The sequence below is a fragment of the Ixodes scapularis genome, unplaced genomic scaffold (assembly GCF_016920785.2).
Source record: "Ixodes scapularis isolate PalLabHiFi unplaced genomic scaffold, ASM1692078v2 PGA_scaffold0__279_contigs__length_252992795, whole genome shotgun sequence".
In the NCBI taxonomy this organism is placed as follows: domain Eukaryota; kingdom Metazoa; phylum Arthropoda; class Arachnida; order Ixodida; family Ixodidae; genus Ixodes; species Ixodes scapularis.
This window is the reverse complement of record NW_024609835.1, coordinates 73,547,393-73,568,338: the sequence shown is the minus strand read 5'-3', so window position 1 is coordinate 73,568,338 and position 20,946 is coordinate 73,547,393. Positions and strand designations below refer to the sequence as shown.

At 46.4% G+C, this 20,946-nt stretch overlaps 2 protein-coding genes across 2 annotated transcripts in view; both read left to right on the top strand.

Annotated features, from left to right (window-relative positions):
- The window catches only part of LOC115322145 (trypsin-1-like), a 106,864-nt gene that overhangs the window by 11,820 nt on the left and 74,098 nt on the right, over positions 1-20,946 (top strand). The window lies entirely within an intron of this gene.
- Positions 4,488-20,946, top strand: part of LOC8038271 (high mobility group protein 20A) — a 50,163-nt gene continuing 33,704 nt past the window's right edge. The window contains exons 1-3 of the mRNA XM_029982452.3: positions 4,488-4,619; positions 4,732-4,857; positions 5,009-5,064. Coding sequence (XP_029838312.2) covers positions 4,800-4,857; positions 5,009-5,064 — 114 coding nt within the window. The 5' untranslated portion in view covers positions 4,488-4,619; positions 4,732-4,799. The remainder of the gene's footprint in view (positions 4,620-4,731; positions 4,858-5,008; positions 5,065-20,946) is intronic.

Below are 20,946 nucleotides of genomic sequence, written 5' to 3'. Positions count from 1 at the left end.
TGTTATGGACACCGTACTGGCAGGACTGAAGTGGCAGAGCTGTCTGGTCTACCTCGACGACGTCGTAGTATTTTCCAGCGACTTCGACGAGCACTTGCGACGACTCCGAGCTGTTCTTCAAGCCATACGGACCGCTGGACTCACCCTCAAACCGTCAAAGTGTCGGTTCGCCTATGACGAACTGAAGTTTCTAGGTCACGTGGTTAGCAACGAAGGCGTGCGCCCAGACCCTGAGAAGACTCGCGCCGTCGCGTCATTTCCAGCGCCGACAGACAAAAAGGCCGTGCGAAGATTCCTTGGACTTTGCGCCTACTATCGTCGCTTCGTTCGGGATTTCGCACGGATTTCCGCACCGCTCACAAACCTCACGAAGGACGCCGAGAGGTTCGAATGGGCCCAGGAACAGCAGCAGGCATTCGACGAGCTAAAGCGACGACTCCAGACGCCTCCGGTTCTTGGACATTTCGATCAGGATGCGGACACCGAGATTCACACTGACGCAAGTAACGCAGGACTTGGCGCGGTACTAGTTCAAGTACAAGAAGGCACCGAACGAGTCATCGCCTACGCAAGTCGGACACTGTCCAAGGCAGAGAGAAATTACTCCACGACTGAGAAAGAATGCCTTGCGGTCGTCTGGGCAATCACGAAGTTTCGTCCGTACTTGTACGGAAGCCCGTTCCGCGTAGTCACGGACCACCACTCGCTCTGCTGGCTTGCGAACCTCAAGGACCCGTCAGGACGCCTCGCTCGATGGAGCCTCCGGCTACAAGAGTTCAACATGACCGTGGTTTACAAGTCAGGACGCAAGCACAGCGACGCTGACTGCCTGTCCAGGGCCCCTGTCGAAACACCTTCCGGCAGCAGCGACGACGATGATGACGAGTGCTTTCTACGGGCAGTGAACACCGATGACATGGCACGACGTCAACGAGACGATCCGGAGCTGCGAGCCTTAATCGAGCACCTAGAAGGGCGCGGCGGTACCGTACCCCGTATTTTCTCACGAGCCGTGTCGACCTTCGCCATTCGACAAGGTGTACTCTACAAAGAGAACTTCGGGGACAACAACTCGCCGTGGCTGCTGGTAATCCCGACCGACCTTCGAGGGGAGATCTTTCAAGCATGTCACGACGACGCGACATCCGGACACCTTGGATACAGCCGGACACTGGCCCGTATTCGTGAAAAGTATTACTGGCCCAAGCTCCCCAAGACCGTCCATCTGTACACACGATCATGCCACGAGTGCCAGCGACGCAAGAAACCTCCGACGAGGCCGGCCGGACTCCTGCAGCCTATTTCTCCTCCAACTGCACCCTTCCAGCAGATCGGAAGGGATCTACTCGGTCCTTTTCCGCCTTCGACGTCGGGGAACCGCTGGATCATCGTCGCCACAGATTATCTCACACGGTACGCCGAAACGAAAGCTCTTCCTTCGGGGACTGCTGTGGAAGTTGCCAAGTTTTTCATTGAGTCCATCGTCCTCCGGCACGGCGCTCCAGAAGTTCTGATTACAGATCGCGGATCATCGTTCATGGCACAACTGACCCAAGAAATCCTCCGACTCAGTCATACCAGCCATCGTCGTACAACTGCGTACCACCCGCAGACCAACGGGCTGACGGAGCGACTCAACAAGACAATCGCCGATATGATCTCTATGTACGTCGACGTAGAGCACAAGACGTGGGACGAGGTGCTGCCCTACGTCACGTTCGCCTACAATACGGCGGTTCAAGAGACCACTGGATTCACCCCTTTCTAGCTGGTACATGGTCGGAAGGTAACGACCATGCTGGACGCCATGCTGCCCCATGAGTCATCTGACAACGAGAGCGACGACGCCCAGGCGGTTGCTCAACGCGCCGAAGAAGTCCGCCAGCTCGCCCGACTCATGATTCAAGACCAGCAACGCGTCGACGCGGGCCGCTACAACCTTCGTCGTAGGGACGTTCACTTCCAGCCCGGAGACAGGGTGTGGGTGTGGACGCCCATCCGTCGCCGCGGTCTCAGCGAGAAGCTTCTGAAACGCTATTTCGGGCCCTATAAGATCATCCGACGGCTCGGCGATCTGAACTACGAAGTCCTTCCCGACGGAACGCGCCCATCTGCAAGACGTCAGCCGCGACCCGAGGTGGTGCACGTCGTCCGGCTGAAGCCGTATTACGAACGATAGAACTTTCTACTCTTGTCGACGTGTGAACTGAGAACTCTGAACTGTGAACTGTGGCTCGCGATTTTGCTACCGTTTTGTTATGGATTTGTGTTGTTTGTTTTTTTTTTTCGTTTTTTTGCTGCATCGGGACGATGCAGCTTTTAAAGGGGGGGATAATGCCGCGCGCAGGGTCACGGACTTCTAGAACTTTCTCATTTATTCTTGCTCCGGACATAACTTCTGTCGTTTATCCCTGCTTATGTTGTTCTAGAAAGTGCGTGTTCATTCTCGCCGCGAGCGCGCTACGCTCGAACCTTCTCCGCCGAATCTTCGAGGTAGTGACTCACTCTAGATAAGACGCCGCTCGCGACCTTGTCGAGTCGGTCTCGCCTCTGCACTCGATCCTGCGGTTTCGCCGATATCGACGCCCGCGACACTCTGCTGTTTTCTTTTGTACCCTTTTATTTTTGGCACAAGTTCGCCACATTAAACGTTTATTTCTTCTTGTTCATTTTCTGTTTTCTTTTGGTCACCACCCGTGACAATATTTCTTGACATTGGTAATGCGTTAAAAACAACACGATCTTACAGCGTACGGTGGACGACTGAGCAAATTTTACGCTCGCAACGTGATGAAATATGTGTTGGGACGTAAATTAATTTACGCATCAACATGTAAAAAAGAAAAGAAGAAAACGGCATTATGCGAATTGATTTTCGCAGAACGGAACGAAAGCCAACGCTTGGAAAGAGTTGTCAACTCATCGCGGTTTCGTCCGTGAACGCGCAGCGATAGCGGTCATGCGTGCGACAGAACAGGCTAATATAAAAGGGTTAACAAACCGCATTTTTGTCACGGCGAAATATCGTGCAAGCATCGCCATGTGGCCAAAATCACAGTGCGTTATATTCGGCTCTCCCTTTATTTTAGAACACAAACCTTTGAACGCACTTTTACCAAACCTGAAAATGTCTTGAAGCGACCACAAAACCCGGTAAAACAGCGGCGAGCCCTGCGAGCTGTTTCTTCGTCGGTTAGGCTTAGCGGATTCACCGCCGTGAGATGAACGATCTCGTGAAAGCACTGGGAATACTTCACACGTAGACTTTTTCTGTTACGGTCGCAAAGGAATGTCGTCCCGTCCGTCGTAATCCTCGCACCGTCGAATTCACAAGCACTTCGTAGAACCACATTTCAACCGCCGTCATGCCGTGCCCCGGACACCACCACCGAACCACAGACCACTGCCGGCCATCGTCAACAAAACCACGTGATCCCCGTCCAAGTACCACGTGACGCCTGCGCCACTCCCCACTCCGACGGCTACATACGGAGTGCCAAAGAGCGCTCTGAGAGGGAGAGGCGTCCTCGGAATGAACCACCCGATCAGGCCGCAGCACTCTCTTTCAACCACCCGATCTCGCGCGCTCTGGAAAGAGCGCTCGAGAGCGCGCAGAAAGAACCACGCGAATTCGCCATTAGAAATGTCCAACACTCCGATGATGATAGCGAGTGAAGTGAGCAGGCTGAATTTCGGAAAGGTCAACCCGTCAGGCAGAAATGTAATTTTTTTTTTCTTTTACCCTACCAACGTCAAAAAAAAAGGAGCATTTTTTTTTTTTTGGGGGGGGGGGGGGGGGGGAGGGGAGTGCGGATTATGTAAACTCCCCCCCCCCCCCCCCTTCCACCTCTTTTCCCCGTCGGCGCGATTGCAGCGATTTTGGCCCTAGAGCGGCGCGATTTCTGCCGTCGCGGCGCTCTGGCCAGCACCAGCGGTTAAGCGGCACGAGCGCCGCGACGACAGAAATCGCGCCACTCTAGGGCCAAAATCGCTGTATCTGAAACACGCTTTATGAATAAAATCGCTGGCCACGGAAACCAACGCCAGGAAAGTGACATTAGCGAAACCGAAACTAACGCAGGTTGAGATTTTAGGTAAAATATTTTGCATGACAACATTAACAATTCCAAGAAAAACTTCAGCTAAACAAAGAATACTCTTCTCAAACTAGGTGATATTATTTCCCTTAAACATTCCCACATTCATTTCCTTGAAAAATTTGTGTAGAAAAGTCTCCCTCTTCAGTATGCCAGAATGATGGTGAAAGTCATTTTGAAACACACTTAAGCATTCCTATCAAACAAGGAGGTTGTAACACAACTTATCGCTGGTTTGGTAATGGTTTCATCTATGTTTTCCCGGAGTCTGGGTTTTGTGCGCGCGCGGAATCTCGGAGGCCATGTTTTCTCTAAGGTGGTACGTCTTATTTTCCGATAGGTGACGCAAGTTACCGCCTAATTTTAGGAGTTATTGTTTTGTATTGGCCTATCCACTTTGCGTACAACGGCGTCTTCGGTGGTGGCGGCTTTCTGGGTCAGCTTAGGTGCTTTGGTTATTGTTGTGCCATTTTGCCGTGATTTTACAGGGTTTCGGAGGGTTTCACGTTACTTTTCGTGCTGGTGAGTTAATTTACTTCGATTTTAAGCGTTTTTTTTTATATAGCTAAAATAGATCCTGATCGATGAAAGTCGTCTGTTTGCGGTGCTGAAGCGTCAGCTTTTTCCTCCTCAGCCTTTGCGTCCCAAAACGACATTTCCAGTGCGAATTTGCGATCGGCGGCCCCGAACAAGCACACAGAGATGGAAAAGGCCCAGGATGAAGCGAGGCCTGAGGACGCTGCGGCTTCGAATTCTTTAGGTAAATATTTGTCGTGCCGCTAACATTTTTACAATGTCCGCTAGTTCGACTCGTCTAGTAACGACGCTATCGAAATACCGAGTAGTCAAAGCTTCGGATCATGGTACGAGGCGGTTCGATTGACAGAGTGCTTGCTCTTTCACTCCTCCAGAAGCTACCAAGGACAGTGGTGCTGCGGCCACGGCTGATAACGTTGACACAAATGACGTAAGTAATGCAGGGTCGCTTTTGGCTAGCTCGCATGGGAATGCTCGTATCATTGCTGGCTCGTTAGGTGGATGGAGCCTTGAGACACCGCACTCCTCGACAAAGCTGGACGCGATTTCTCGAAAAACAGGGACAGCATCGTGACAGAAAAACAATGTAATTTCCTATCATACTTGAAAAAACCCTGAGACAATGGAAAAGGAAGGGACGAGCACAACAAAGTCTCAAATTGTTCGAGACTTCTCGGTTTTTTTTTAAGTATGAATGTTCACCAGCTAACCTGTGCCGCAACTCTTATTTCAATAATTTCCTACTTGGCATGAACCACCTTGAAACAATAAAGCATTCTAGCACAAACTTTAACCATTTGAAAACCGTTAAAAATCAACAACAAAAAGCACATCTGTGTAAATCAGGCTCTCACTCTGAATTTGAACTTGAAACCAATACAAAATCACTATGTTTGGCCGAAGTGGATTGAACTGTAATGGCCCGTTCACACATTCGTGAACGAAGGTAAAAGAACGCAGGCCGAAGGCCTTCGTTCCTTTACCTTCGTTCACAAGGCTGGCCTGCTGGACTGGTCAGCTGTCCATCCGGACGCTCGAGCTGCGTCGGAATCCCAGAAAATGTGCTGGGGTTGACTTCGGCTGTGCTGTTGACCTTGAAACTAAGGGGCATACCGTCAACTTTCACCTCGGCAAACTTTGCCCAAGTGCTGCAGTCCAAACTGACGGCACCCAACTCAATTGACGCGAGCCTCTTGCTATACTTCTCGAGCTTTGTCCCGGAGCGACATACTGCTGTGAACTGGCCCCTCTTGTGGCTTTTTCTGCAGAGTGCCCGGCTTGCAGGGTATTTGGAACATGGATGAAAGGTACGTTCGCAAAACCCGCACGGCAAGGAGCTCGTATTGCCGACGGAAATGTTGCAGTTGATTTTGGTGGGCGGTTCCCCGTGACTCTCGCCGCGTCGATGCTTATCGCCTTCGCTTCGGCAGATGCCGCCGAGGCTCCAGTAGAACCATTAAACTTCCTCTCTCTCTTGGCATCTTCAACCTGACAGACTTGAATCAGGGCCTCTTTGAGTGTCAGTCTTGGATTGCGACAAACCTGTCTGACAACTTGACGTCTCGAAGGCCGACCACGAAGCGGTCTCATATCAAACGCTCCTCCACTTCGCACGAAGGATAGTAGCATTTTTTTACAAAGTTTCTCAGAACCGTGAAAGAGGAGTTGGCCGACTCACCGGCTTGTTGGATGTGCCGATGAAAGCGTGCACTTTCATACAGTTCGTTGGCAGGATGGATGAAGTAGTCGTCAAACTTCTGGGTGATGTGGTTGAATTCGCTAAAGTCCACCTCTTCTACTTGCAGCGAGTTCAGGATGTCGCGTGTCTTTGGTCCCATGCAATACAGCTATGTCCGCAATCAAACTTCGTCACTGGCGGTGTAGAGGCCTGATGCGTAGCAGTAGTCTTTGAATTGCTGCCGCAGTTGTTTCTATACTCTGGGGGTTACTGAAGTCAAACTGCGGCAGCGGGCTTAGGCTTGGCATGCCCACTGTTACGGGTCCTGCTCCGGACCCCGCCGCCTTGCCTGTAGCCATGGTCGCCAAACTTTGCTGCGGCCGCTGCCGTAGGAGGCAGCCTAGCGACCCACTCCAGTCACCATGTAGAGACCGGGACCAGACAATCTAAGCTGGGCCGCATTGGCAAAGACCCGCGGCAGGCTTTATTCATGACCTATATTCAAAACATAACAGTGAGGTTGTGCCCTCCATGATAGTGTGTTAGAATCGGGCTAGTATTGTGAAGAGAGGCACCTGCCGGGTAACAAACAACACTGCAGACGCTAGCACCCTCAGATCTTTACTGTCTAGCTTCAGGCCCTTTTTTGGATAACTTTAGTTGAGTGAATCAAACAAGTCATTTATTCTAACTGTAAAATCCACGCTAGATTTCACATTGTCTAGGCTTGGCACTCCTCTGCTTGAGAAGACTTTTAGCGACACTTCTACTGATCACTTGTGTGGCCAATTTAACTCGCATTTTCTCTGTTTTCGATGGGTACAAATGACAAAGCGCAATTTTTCAACACTCCTAAGGTAGCTAGGAAGTTTGCTGTCTTCAACGTACCGCTTGTCATACTGTGCCCACATTACATGGCCCACGTTTGTCCACAACACCTTCTCTTTCAGTAGGCAGTTCCTTACACATTTGACTAGATGTGGCACATCAGAGGAAACATAAACACTGCGTTAGTCGTCAAAAGGGTGAACAAATGAGTTTCTTGTGCATGTTAGAGATCCATTATGGAAAACTGCTTCCGCATGGCTCTGTTGGTTGCAGCCCCATCACACACAATGGCATCAACGAACACTCCAGCATCCTCAAACAACAGAATAGCTTTCATTACTAACTGTGCGAGAATTGCCCTTTTGTCAGTCCCTTGCTTGCAAAAGCAGCTACTGGCTGGGAATAGTAGAATCAAATGCACGAAATGGGAACACCAGCATGTTATCTGCTAATTCATCTGAAGGGCTTGCCGCTTCACCAAAGTCCGCAAACCCTGCATATGTCATTGTCTTAGTGTGAACTCCCATCTCTTTTCATACCTGAATTTCATTAAACACCAAGATGCCATGACGCTCAGAGCTAGATTTCGTGGCTGTCTTTTTCTTGAACGCCGCAAAGAAACGAAAGTTGAATCCACATTTGATCCGAATCATTGACAGGTACTTTCGTACTGTGGTCATAAAAGGCAGCTGCAAGATCTCATTGTCTCTCAGAAATGAGTGACCTGTGAATATGTAGTAGCAGGCATATCAAAATCCAGTGCTCAGTGTAGCGACTGTTCTATTTGCTTTGGCATCTGGCAGCCGAGACACATTTCCTAATTAATTCCAGCTGAGCTGAAGGCAGGTTCAGTGCCTCCAGTTTCTCGCCAAGCGCTTCAGTGGACATGTTTTGCATCTTTGCTTGGGCGTGCTTCAGCCGTTCACTGAGAAAGTTGACAAATTTCAACAGATGTTTCTTAGACCTTTTCAGCGCGTACCTAGCCTTACGGAAAGCAAGCATGCTGTCACTATTTCGTACAGATGTGAAGCCTTTACGAAGTGCTTGGTCGGTCTGGTTCCATTTTTCTTGTCGGTCGCCTTCTGGTGAATCCGAAGTGTGTCAGACAGACTTGAGCACCACTTACATGTGCTCTTGTTTCCACAAACAAAGAGGGGGCACTTTTTGTGTCGCCACAGATTGCATTCGTCGACAGATGCACTCTCGCGATGTGCCTGTGGATACACACTTGTCTTTGGTCCTCCACCACAAATAGGCATCTCATGCAAGCTTTGCAGAAACGACTTGACACCTTCGATTGTAGCATTGTCATCCTTCATTTGAAGCTCATCTATGGATATGTGCCTTCCCATCACAACCACAGAGACCTGCATTTTATGGTCAATGTCAACAAGCTTTGTTGTGACCAAGGGATTTTTTTCTGCACCACTGATGGCGCTTGTGGTCATTCTACGCAACTTTGGGCTTGTGCTCCCCTGCATCTCCGTAAAAGCAATGTTTCGGACACCGTTCATGGCCTGCTGGTGATATTCCCATGATATGGTCGGAAGAACCGCGGGCGCCAACAGCTCGAACAAGTCGCTGAAGACTTGCTGCCGAGACCGTTCGGCTGACGGGATGACTTTCGGAGCTTCCGGAGCGTCAACCTTGAGGGAAGCCAGATCAAAGTTTACATACGACGAACATCCTCCTCGATCACGGTCACTGTCTTTCAGGTTATCTGCCTCTTCAGTACTTCCAGCCCTATTAGTGCGATGAACGCGCTTTCGTTTAGGATGTCGGCAGGCTGCCTGACCGCTGGTCCCTTCCGACGTTTGGTTATATTTAGGGATGCCGCGAACCACCCTAGGTTCGAATTCGAAAGGTTTCAATATTTTTGAACCGAACTGATGTTTGATTTCGAAAAGTTTAGATATTTTCGACCGTATGGAGGTTCGAATTCGAAAAATTAGCAACTTTCCAAAATCGTGGGGTTTCGAATTAAAAAAGTTCAAAGCTTTCACGGTTTCTAAAAGTTCGGGTTCGATAATTTTGAATATTTGTTTACTTGAGGTTCGATAAATTCAAAGATTTCAAACTTCCCTAATTTCAAATTTGAGAGATTCGAATGTTTCGAATTTCTTTAAATCTAAAATTAGAAAAATTCGAAAATTGAATTTTAAAGACATAAAGTTCGATAAATTCGAAGATTTCGAATTTCTTTCTACATAAAGCTTGAAGGTTTCGATTATGTTTTAATGCTAAATTAAAAAAAAGAAAAAACAAAAACAAAAAAAAACAAACAACTTTGAAGGGTTTGATTTCTTTGAAGTCCAAGTGCGGAAAGTTCGAAGTCCGGTTTTCATGATCGCCACAGTTTCAGTTTCAAATAACGTTTTCACGCCTCACTGGTTTTCACGAAATCAGGTTTGGAAAAGTTTGGGTGTAATATTTAGACTGACGAAGTTGGTGAGGCAATTAAATGAGACGACGAGTGCCCCGGATGTGCTGGAATATTTGCCAGTGCAGTGACGTGTAACAATAGATCAGTAATTGTGACTAGTGGTCCTACGAACGCACTGTTTAACAATACTCATCCAGTTCGAAACGGCTAGGGACAGGCAGGTGGTTGAGGTTCAGAAAAACCTTGAAGTGATCTGGCAGACTGCCCCCCTACCCCTTTTCACGCTGGTAGTAATCCGATCGAACGCCGCCCGAGTGACGCTGGCATATAGTAAGTTTAGTTTGTACATGGTGCAAAATCTCGAGACTGGGACTGACATTTGAAAAAAAAGTGTAAGAAGACAGAAAAAAGGGGACAGGACAACGTCTCAAACTCAACTTGGCTGCAAACTCAGCTCAGGAATAACGTCTCAAACTCAACTCAACTGAGTTTGAGGCTTTGTCCTGTCCCCTTTTTTCTTTCCTCTTACACTATTTCTTTCGAATTTCATTCCCAGTCTCGGGATTTTGCATAATGATCAACATACAACAACTCGCCTGCACCTTGACAAAAGCACAGAAGCTGACGCAACTTGAGGTCGAGGAGCGTTCTATCATATCACTGGCGTCGGAAGAGGAAAAGCGGGAGGGGGAAGAGGAGAGGAGGAGGGAGGGAGGGAGGGAAGAAAGAAGGGATGGGAAGGGGGGGGAGCTCCAGTCTCCCCCACCCCCCTCCCAGATATTTTGGACTTTAAAGAAAACAATACGGGGAAAGAGGGCATGGCCGAGCTTATTTTAATCTGAAATTATTTATCCATATTTAAAGCTACTGTCGCTCTTCACTGCATAAAAGATTGCGTAGATGGTCATTGTTAAGGCCTGTTGTCAGATGCAGCGAAGCGCTGATGTAACGCTGCTCACGTGCTGTCAGGCACTTATCGTATGCCATGAGCAACAGTTTTGATGGTGCGATACAAAGCTGGTGAACGCTCCCGTCGGCACGTGCTTAGCACGAGGTCAGCGCTATGCTTGTAGCGCTCCGCTGCATGTGTGAACAGGCCTTGAGAAACTCGTTGTTAGGAGGCACTACTCGTCACATGCTCGGTGGCTCGAAAGTTCAAAGCTATGTCTTTTCGACCTAAATAACTGTGCCATTGGTAAAAAATGATTAATAAATAAACATAACAATAAATACAAAAATAAATAGCTGGAAAAAAAACAAAAAAACTATCAAGAACCCGCCAGAAGTGTTGTATTCTTGCATATTCAGAGGCCCAGAACTATGAAACAAGTTTCTCCTACCAAAAAGTGTACAAGCCAAAAGAAACACGTCCCAAAACCGTAAAATGAGAAAAAAAAAATTTTTTTTTCTATGACGCGCTGAACTTGAACAATTTTAGAAATCTTTTTCCATGAGTTAATTTATTCCTCAACGTCAAAAAAACGATAAATACATTATTTTGTATTCTGCAGATGGTAATGATATGTACTGTCTCTGGTGTTAATTTAAATGCTACACCCAAACAATGTAGGCGAAAAAAGTTACCAAGTTTAGGGCACAATAGACCGATCTCACCAGCCAGTTTGACTACGCCACCGCTGCCGCGATGCATTGAGGGAACTTTGGTCTTTCTGCGCGTGCAACAACCTGGCTGGAGCTCTGCGCGTGCAGCGCACGAACAGTCTCGTGCACTGCCGATTGCCTCCTGTGAACTAAAGTTATGGCTGCCTCGCGCATGCGTCGAATGCTTGGTGAGATCGGTCTATTGTCCGTAGGTACATGTTTTTTTATATTTATTCGAAACTCGTCTTGAACAACAATAATCATATCTTAAGACAACACTCACCTAGGCTATATATAGATAATTCTTAGAAAGTTTAACATCTCTACCATAAATAGCTTCGGCTATAGCGCGGTTCAAATGTGGCACAAACGACAATTGTCAAAAACCCGTCGTCCTTCCTCGCTCCTTCGGGAATCTATTTTTCTAAAACCAAGCATGCCAAATGATTGAAATAAACGGCATTGTCTTTCGCAAGGAATGCAACACCCCATGTAAAACTGCAAAAAAAAATTAAAAAAAATATGGATGTACCTCACTGCTTGAATCCAAATGAAACTGCCCGCCGGTCTTTCGAAACTTTGAACTTTTACCCTAAAAGTTCGAAGTTCGTCGAACTTTTCAAGAATCGAGAGTTCGACAATGTTCGAATTTTTTAGATTAATAAGTTTGAAAGTTCGAAAATTATTGAATTTCTTAGCGTAGGAAGTTCTAAAGTTCGAAAAGCTTCAAACTTTCTAGTGCAAGAAGTTTGAAAGTTAGAAAATCATTGAATTTTTTAGTCTATCAGGTTCGAAAGTTCGACAAGCATCGAATTTTGGAGCGTAATAAGTTCGAAAATTTGAAAAGCGTCGAACTTCTTAGTTTAATAAACTCGAAAATTCGACTTCCGTCGAATTTCTCGATTTGGAAAGTTAGAAAATTTTAGATCTTTCGAACCTTTCGAACTTTTTGATTCAATCATCGAAACTTCGATTCGAAAAAAGTTTGCAGCATCCCCAATTATATTGGAGAGGTGTGCTCGACAATCGGGAAATATCGACGGTACTGCGTCGCCGGCCAAAGATGCTTGATGAGGCACACTCATAAGGACGTTGCGTTGTACTCTGCAGTCCAGGTTTTCAAAACAAAATGAAGCTCAAGATGTTTTTCGCAGACATTATCCAACTCTTGAATCCTTGCAGGGAATGGCGTGCCTCCAAAGTTTCAGGCGGGCTTCGTTCTTCGGGGTCGAAAAGAAAGAAAATTTTTGCCGGTATGACTTGTAGCCGGTGTTACAAAGCAGCCCCAAGCACTTTCTTCCCATTGTTAGAAGAAACGTGTGCTGAACAACTGAAAACATGACAACCGACAACTCGGACGACGTACCATCGCAGCCAAACGACGTGAGCGAGGTGAAACCAGACGAAACGATAGCCTGCACTGCACTCTGCCACTTGTCGGAATGCATACGAACCGCGAACGTTTATTCGACATGCCCGTTCTGCCGGGAGAGCTGTGCGTTGAGCCACCTCCTCTATCTTCCACCGTGCTTGCAACCGAGTATGACCGGCTGAGACGATCAGTTTTTAAGCCTCTCGCAACGGCTTACAACTGGATGCACTGCTGCGGAGTTGGTTGTAAGTCGCCACAAGGGGCAAGCCAATCTTGTCTCAGTCGGATGTAGTCAAACGCAAGTGTCTGAATGGACCTTAATCGAAGTTGGACTACGAGTGAAACCAAACTGTTCACTGATAAATGGGTCAGCTCTAAATGCAAACAATGTTTTCTATATTATCACGTGAACCTGATTGCACATTGGTCTTCCAAAACGATTCCATAGCCTCAGGGCAGTCAAGTGTGGTGTGACACATGGTGCCATCTAGCTCAAGATATTTGCAACACTGGGAAGGCCCTTTTGCCAGCCTGCTTGCTCGTGGGGCTGGTCACGCATCACTTTGAAGTGCTATCAGGTGTCGCAGAAGACCAAACGTCGAAGCTGAAGGCACTGTTGCATACCGGACTGTTGCAGCTTGGAAGTTTAGCAGGCGTGAAGCTCCGCAGGTTCCCGTCTAGGATGTGTGAAATACAATGCCATCATAGATTAATAAGTGCTGTAAAAGGTGTAAAATAAGCATTCCGTTTACATTACATGATGTGATATAGATTTCGAAACATGCTATTTGACTCAATATTTGGAATTAATGTGCAGCCGCCTCGGTGGCTCCGAGGCGAGAGCGCCGGCCTACGGATCCCCGCGTGGCGGGTTCGAATCCCGACCGAGGTGCCCGCAATATGACGGAGGCGGGAGGTTATCATTTGAGCCCGTTCTCGTTTCGCCCTTCTCACTTGGCTCTTCTCAAAACAACCATTCTCAAAAAGATCTTCTCTCTTGGACCTGGCGCATTTGGTCCTTTCCCGTTTCGTCCTTCGCATTTCAACCCTCCTCATTTGAGTCCGTTCTCGTTTCGCCCTTTTCACCTGGCCCTTTTCAAAACAGCCATTCTCAAAAATATCTCGCTTTGACCCGTCGCACTTGACTCGTTCTATACGAAAATAGTTTTTTTTTGGGGGGTTATATTAATAAGTACATTGATATATTTTGTGCGTGCGTGTGTGTGTGTGCCACGCTGCAGGCATACTCTCTCTGCCAAGGATTTTAGCAGTGCGGCGAGATCGTCGCGAAAAGCTACTAGCTGACAATAAAACAGACCAAGTATTTATCGCAGCCAGATCATATTCCGAAATGTCACGTTTTTTGGGGTCTCCCGACCTGGGACAATGCCACCACTTCTATATTGCAGTGTTTCTCAAATGGGGGTCGCGAAGGCATCTATAGGGGTCCGCAAAGCCATGTCTTATCAGTCAAGCACGACAATATTAGTTGTCTTTCTTCACGTCGTTAAGAAATGTTCCAATTTTTGGGTGAGTACTCTCGTGCGTTTGTCAATGAGATAAGTCTACTTTACACTAGCAATTAGTTATATCCATTTATTAAATCATTATCATAATAGCCTATACCTCTCTATTCCCCTCACCCCGAGCGGGGTCCTCCATCATCTCCGCCTTTCTACAAGGGGTCCGCGAAACATCAATGGTTGAGAACCACTGCTAATATGTATGCTATTTCTGTTCAAACAAAGTTTCCAAATTAAATGTTCATCGCTTTTTTTTTCGTTTGCTTAGAGGAAGGGAAGGACGCGTCATTGTACGATTCTCAGTGCACACCTCTACACATAACATATACCTAATGGTATGTTGGGGGCTCAAGCAAGGTAAGGCTCATCAACAAAGCCGCGAAGGCATAACAACGTTAGAAGCATGCCGAAGTAATGCCATTCGGTCGTAGGGCGAACGGGCAAAATGAGAATGGGCCCAGTTGCGAAAAACACGATTCGGATCTTATGAGAAGGTTCAAACGAGAAGGACCAAATAAGAATAGGACGAAATGTGCAAGGTTCAAATGCGAATGGGACGTTTTGAGATACACCCGACGGAGGCTTATTGCGGGGAAGGTGCCGTGTAACTGAGCTTTCGGTTGCACGTCAAAAGATCCCCAGGTGATCGAAATTAATCCTCAGTCCTCCGCTGGGGCGTGCCAGATGCCCGTCGTAGGTTTGGCACGTAAAACCCCCAAATTTGACTTTTTTTGGAATTAATGCGCATGAAGCCCGGCATTGTCTTTGAGTTCGATGCGATGACTCTCTGGAGTCAGATCAGTCCTTTGACATTCTTGCTGCCTCCTACTCCGCTGACATATCTTGATCTAACAATGTTTTTTAATAGCTCTAGCGTAGTTACCGCAGTGAGCGTTTTCTCCTCTAGGCCAGTTGCACAGCGGACTGTCGTTCGTGCCTTGAGCGTGATCGTGTAGCTGCCCAAGATGGTTGCTCTATTTCGACTTGTGTCTATACAGTTCTAAATTCGTTCCAAGCTGCGAGAAAACAGCCTGCTCATGAATTAAAAATTTATGTACCTCATGAGAAAAAGTTATCCATGCGGCATTTATTTGTGTTCTATGCAAAAGACAGCTAAATATTCAATCGACGAGAACGAGCATAGGCTTGCGACGAGCAACTGTGTATGACACCATCATAACTACAGCCAGCTTGCTCGAAAAACACATTCCTTGGACAGCAGAATCGTCTTCAACACGACGATGAGGGGACGGGAAACAAGTTGATCCACAAAATGATGTTAGCTTTTCATGCGAGAAGAGTTCACTTGGAAAAAATGGTTAGGTGACAGGGAGGGAGGGGGGCGCTTTTAGTTTCTCTTTTATAAAGGAAGGAAGCTCGACGAAGTCTTTACTTTCATGGCTCTGAGGCATGTTCAAACAATGTAAAAAGAAAGAGAACGGCCTTCGTCTACTTACGTTCACTTAAATTTGGCCGTAATATCAGGATGTTCAATTTGGTTCTGCTAGTTCCCTTTTGGGTTGGCTGAGCCTATCGAAGAAGGCTCCTACAAAAACTCCCTAAAGCTAGAACCATACACACATACACGTGAGTATATTTAATGTTTGATACATTTTTAAAATAGTTAACAGTGTAGTGCTCCACAACATAATGCCCAGAGTCGGTAATAACATAATCTCGTGAAAGAACGCCGGCAGCCCTGCCGACTTTAGCCGTCCCAGTGTTGCCTCATTTGGCCATGGTGGCGCTGATGATGAACCGACGGTGGCACGCTCTGGAACCCTGACGAGTACCTATAAGTTTATTTCTTAACATATGACTACAGTATCCTGTATGTGGTGCCTTTGGTGTTTAAAAGTTTGAATTGATGATCCTACCTTAGTAAAAAGTATAAAATTAAGGAAATTATTTTTCCTTACCTATAGCGTTCGTCTGCAAATACCTCTTGCTGGTGCAACGGCTGATAGATGATGGCAGCAGTTCAGAAAGGGTGTCTGCGTAGCTGAAATTACCCCACAAACCATCTTTATTTTTGGTATTGTGTTTATTCAATATGTGTTGTTACTAAAAATGACAAAATCATGTACTGTCTACTAACATAAAAAAGTACATACCAGTTCTAACTCAAAAGGATAATCTGTTTAAAGGGTATTTTTTTTTTTAATGTCTAAAACGGTGCAAGTTGTAGCCGGACACACAAAAAGATATACTGCAATGCAAAAAAGAATTTCCCTACGCGCGCGCACACCTTTTTATTTTTGGCGCCCTTCCCTGCCGCTCCTCACCTGCTCGCTTCTTTTGATTTGTGACGTCAAATATTATGAAATTTAGAAGCTTTGTAAGTGACATTTCTATAACATTTAATGACTCCATTCATAAAACATTCTTTAACTCCATTGCAAACACACTAAGGCCCTTGAAATAACGAAAATCAGAGTCTGCAGTGATGTCGCCTCCTGGCTTTGTATCCTCCCTCATAAAACATTGCAGCGCTTGACGCATGTAGCAGAGGATGATCGGTGAGTCGGGGAATCAGACGAAGTTGTCTTTTTTAGGAGCCCGACGACGTCTCAGACTTCAGAAAGGAAATCGTCAAATGGTGAAAACAACCGTGTTTGGTGCTGTGTATTGTAGTTTGGGTTGTGACCACACCGGGGCAGCCTTTCATGCAGGATCGGCACGACATGGCCCCTCACGTCGTTCACAAAAGTCCACTGTGCGTTCTTTTCAAACTCACACTGTTTTAAAGAATTTGAGAATGCTGAAAGGGCTCTAAAAGAACTTAAAACTCAAAAGTCAATTATCGTCTGCTCGCAGCTGGTTGTTCGCGGGACGCCGGCGATCACTACACTTCGGGTGGTGGCAGTTCAGAGGCTTCGGAGAAACTCGACTCGCAGGACGGTTCAATATTTGACGTCACTACACTGGCGCGGATCGTGCGGGAGCTTCAAATTTATTATTCGGAAACTGTTTTTTTACGTTACAAATACTGAATTCCCAAGTTTCAAATTTTGAGGCATCGTTTTCAATCATTTTGGATAATAAAAGAAAATGATTTTGATGTGCCAGTGCCCCTAAGGCAAGGTAAGGCACTGGATTAATTTTATTGACTATACAAGTACCACCAAGGTGGTGCATGATGGGATGTGCTTTAGCTAAAAATAGTAAAGTCTCTGCAAATGAGCCTCATCGTTGGCAGCTACCAAAGATTAATGAGAGAATTCTTTCTGTCTGTGTTGTGCTGTGGTGCTGTGTTGACAATAGTGAAAACAGACCACGTGCGCACATGGGATGTCTTACGATCCAAAAATGGTAATGCATTGCTGGCAACCAATGGGGGTGCCGGCAGCTGATCAAAGAATGGTGGCACCTGGCAACAAAGTATCCAATGCTTTACGGCAAGGGGACCACTGCCGCCATCTGTCTGCTGTTGTGTCAACCACAATCAGATGTATGTCGTTTGCAGACATGATGTATGTAGGGAAAAAAGGCATTTTTATAATTTTACTTCTTTCTCAGGTGAGTGCATTCTTTGACATTTTGGTACACAAAATGCAGCACCTACAGGCTTTTGTGTTGTAAGTCATAGCTAGGGTTCTGCGTTTTCGGTTTCTATTTTTTCAAAATTCGGCGTACTTTTTTCGGTGTTTATTTTAAAATTCAATTTTCGTTTTTTTTCGGCGTATATTTATGCCCGCAAAAATTTATCGGCTTTTTTCGGTGAATTTAAAATAAACACCAACGGACACCGGATCAGATGATCCTTGTACGTAGCTCTGATATTTGTGATCACTCAAAGAATAACGGAGCAGATACGTTGAAAAAGAAATGGACACTTCATTTGGCAAATGTGTGCAACTGTAGAAGAAACAAGAAAAAAATGCAGAAGTACAAACAAGTCAGATATGAAGCCTATGCCCCCAAAACATGCAACCTCACCTTCTGTACATCAGGAATACGTGATCTCATTATAGTACACACAAACATGTACTTCCCCAGGTTCTCCTTCTTGATCCACACTATTTCTTTCCTGTTAATATATGACCCTGAGCTTCGAGAACGCCCTCTCAACGCTAGCACTGGACGCTGGCAGGCTGAGGAGATGACGCGCTGCCTGAGCCAAAATCGCCGAAAGAGACGCGGTGCGACGTTTTGAAGCACAATGCAACATGCAGAGCTTGCATCTAGTCAGTCTTCCTCACAACGAGTTTGAAAACACGCTCGCCACGGCTCTGCGGTACGACTGGACGGTCAAAGTGACATTTTCCGGTTAAAACTGAATTTAAAAAAATGGATTCGACGAAATTTTATCGGTTTTTATCGGTTTAAATCGAAACTGCCGAACCTAAAAACTGACCTTTTCCGGTTAAAACCGAATTTCCAAAAATGGATTCGGCGTACTTTTATCGGTTTTTATCGGTTTAAACCGAAAACTCCGAACCCTAGTCATAGCACAATAAGACAAAAACCCGATTTATGTAGTCCCTTCAAAGAACTAATGGGCCATTGGGTCAGCCCATTACCTTTTTTTTTACTGTTACTGCCTCCTTGACTACATACAACGAAATGTGGAGGCTCTGAGCAGCTCTTTCCCTGTTTGTGACAGCAGAATATCTGAGGCATGATTCACAAAATGATCTTACCCCAAAACAGTGCGTACGACAAAACACGCACAAATCCGTATTCACGAAGCAAAATGTTTGTAAGTGTTGCATGAGTTAGATCAGAATCCTACGACAGCTTCAGGGGTGTCTTACACATTTTTTTACAATCAAATCAGCATGGCCAACAGCGTCGCTCAGTTGCTTGTCGTGAGGACCTATAAACATTTATTTTTCTACATGCTCTTCACGCATCCCGACGTCAAGCAGTAAGAAAAAAGAAAGAAGTACTTGAAACCGACTATGACAGAGATGAATGCTGAGTCCACAGCTATCTGGAAAAAGCTACGACAGCAATGATCCTGCCGACCAAGTGACCGCCAAGGGCTAGCTCGGCACTAGGCCTAGCAAGGCACTCCGACGCAGTGTTGGTCTGACGTTCCATGGCCAAGACCGTCTACCCACGACCGACTGGCTCGCCAAATAAAATATGCCCGTGCGACCCTTATGTACCCTTCCCATAAAAATAGTTTGATCGCTTACCTCAATTTTCGGTTAAGAGGTCAGTATCTTCCCCTTGTCATTGCCCTGTTTTCAGAGGCAGCGGTGGCAAATGCTCTTGTCAAAAAAAAGACAGCTTTCATTGATTCCATCTTCTTGTTTTGTTTGATATAGAGTTCAAATAAATGCCGTACGGATTCTCTTTGCAACATATGGCAGATTCACATTGTTATTAGTATGTCCTTTTTATTCCGACATGACGGTACGTCAACACTGTTGAGCTAATGTAGCTCGTGGGAGCTACGCGATGCGAGTCCAACCTTCCACTACCGATTGCCACGTCAGCATCGAGTTGCAATTGAAAAAGATCAATCCCGAAGCACTTACTAAGGCGTGATCCAACAGCGTGGTTCCACTGCTTCGATCAAACACTCCCATGTCTGCTCCTAGTGTGAACAGGTATTTACGTGGCCCTTGCTGATATTCTCGTAGTTCAAACGTATCTTCTTGGACATCGGCTCGCTCCTGCATCCCTGAGGCCACGAAAAACATTGTGGCGATTTGTTTGCATGTGTGCCGCTTTGTAAACGAGCGGCGCGGGCCGTCTCCTTTTAGCAATGATGAAAGTTGTGTTGCCTTCATAGCGATTGAGTTCGCATCTGTCGACGAAGGCATTTATCCCGGCCTCAGCATTCGGGCCCATTTAATTCAAGGTAACGTCGACATATCACTGCACGGACACGATCCCCAGACAAGCGTTGGCAGAAACGCCACCTGTATTTGTTGTTATTCAAAACTCGCGTGCTTTGAACTATGCCAAGCTCTCTGTTTGGTTGTTTGTGTTGCTGAAGCCGATGTTGTCCAGCACCAGCCCGCTCTCGCACACGAGAACTTTCCTTTCTTGCGTCCGTGAATATCAATTTTTCCACTTGTTACGATGTACGTAACTTAAGAACTTCCTAGCTAAGTTGTCGTGGCCTACAGCCAGAGCATTAAAAACTTTTACGGAAAGACCTTAACCCTTTCAATACTGAAGACGAGCTCAGCTTGTCTACCATATATGTATCAATTTTCCTGAAGTCGAGTACAGCTTGTCCAGAGCGTTTATTTGTGTAGTGTTCGTGAGGAAGTGTTCAGCTTGTATTTCTCTCGAAGGATCACAGAATGGCCGATAGATGGTGCAAAATGTCAGAACAGGCGAATGTAGCTTAATTTAGCATTTTTCTGGTGGAGCTGCTGGCTACTTTGAACTTTAAAAATGGCATCGCCCGTGGGGAACTTTGTCCTTTTTTCAAGTGGCGTGAAAGTCGCAAAAAAGGGTAAAAAACGCACAGTTTCAGAAAGTTCTTCCAGCGACAGTGATTATGACCTTGAATCTGATTTGGATAAGCCGTCGATGCATTATTTTAGTTCCGACGAGAGCGAGACAGAGATTGACAAAGATTTGGACTTCGCGCGTGTGTGGTTGAAGATCGACGCAAGTAACGTTCCTTGTGCGCCACCTCGATTTTTTTTCGTGGGATCACCGTGATTCAAGGTCCATCTGGACGAATCAGCTGGGGTTGTGAAGTACTTTCCGCAGTATTTCTTTGATTGGGAGATTATCGACCTAATCGTCGAAAAGACCAACTGGTATGCAATCCAGTTTCTTCGGATGCACCACGCTTCTCATTTAAAACCTGGAGAGAGATTGGCAGAAAAGAGCTGATGACGTTCTTCGCCCTGATCATCTTGCAAGATGTCATTGAGAAGCCAAATGTCAAGCTGTACTGGTCGACACGAGAAGTTCTATGGTTTCCTGTATTTGGGGACGTGATGGACAGA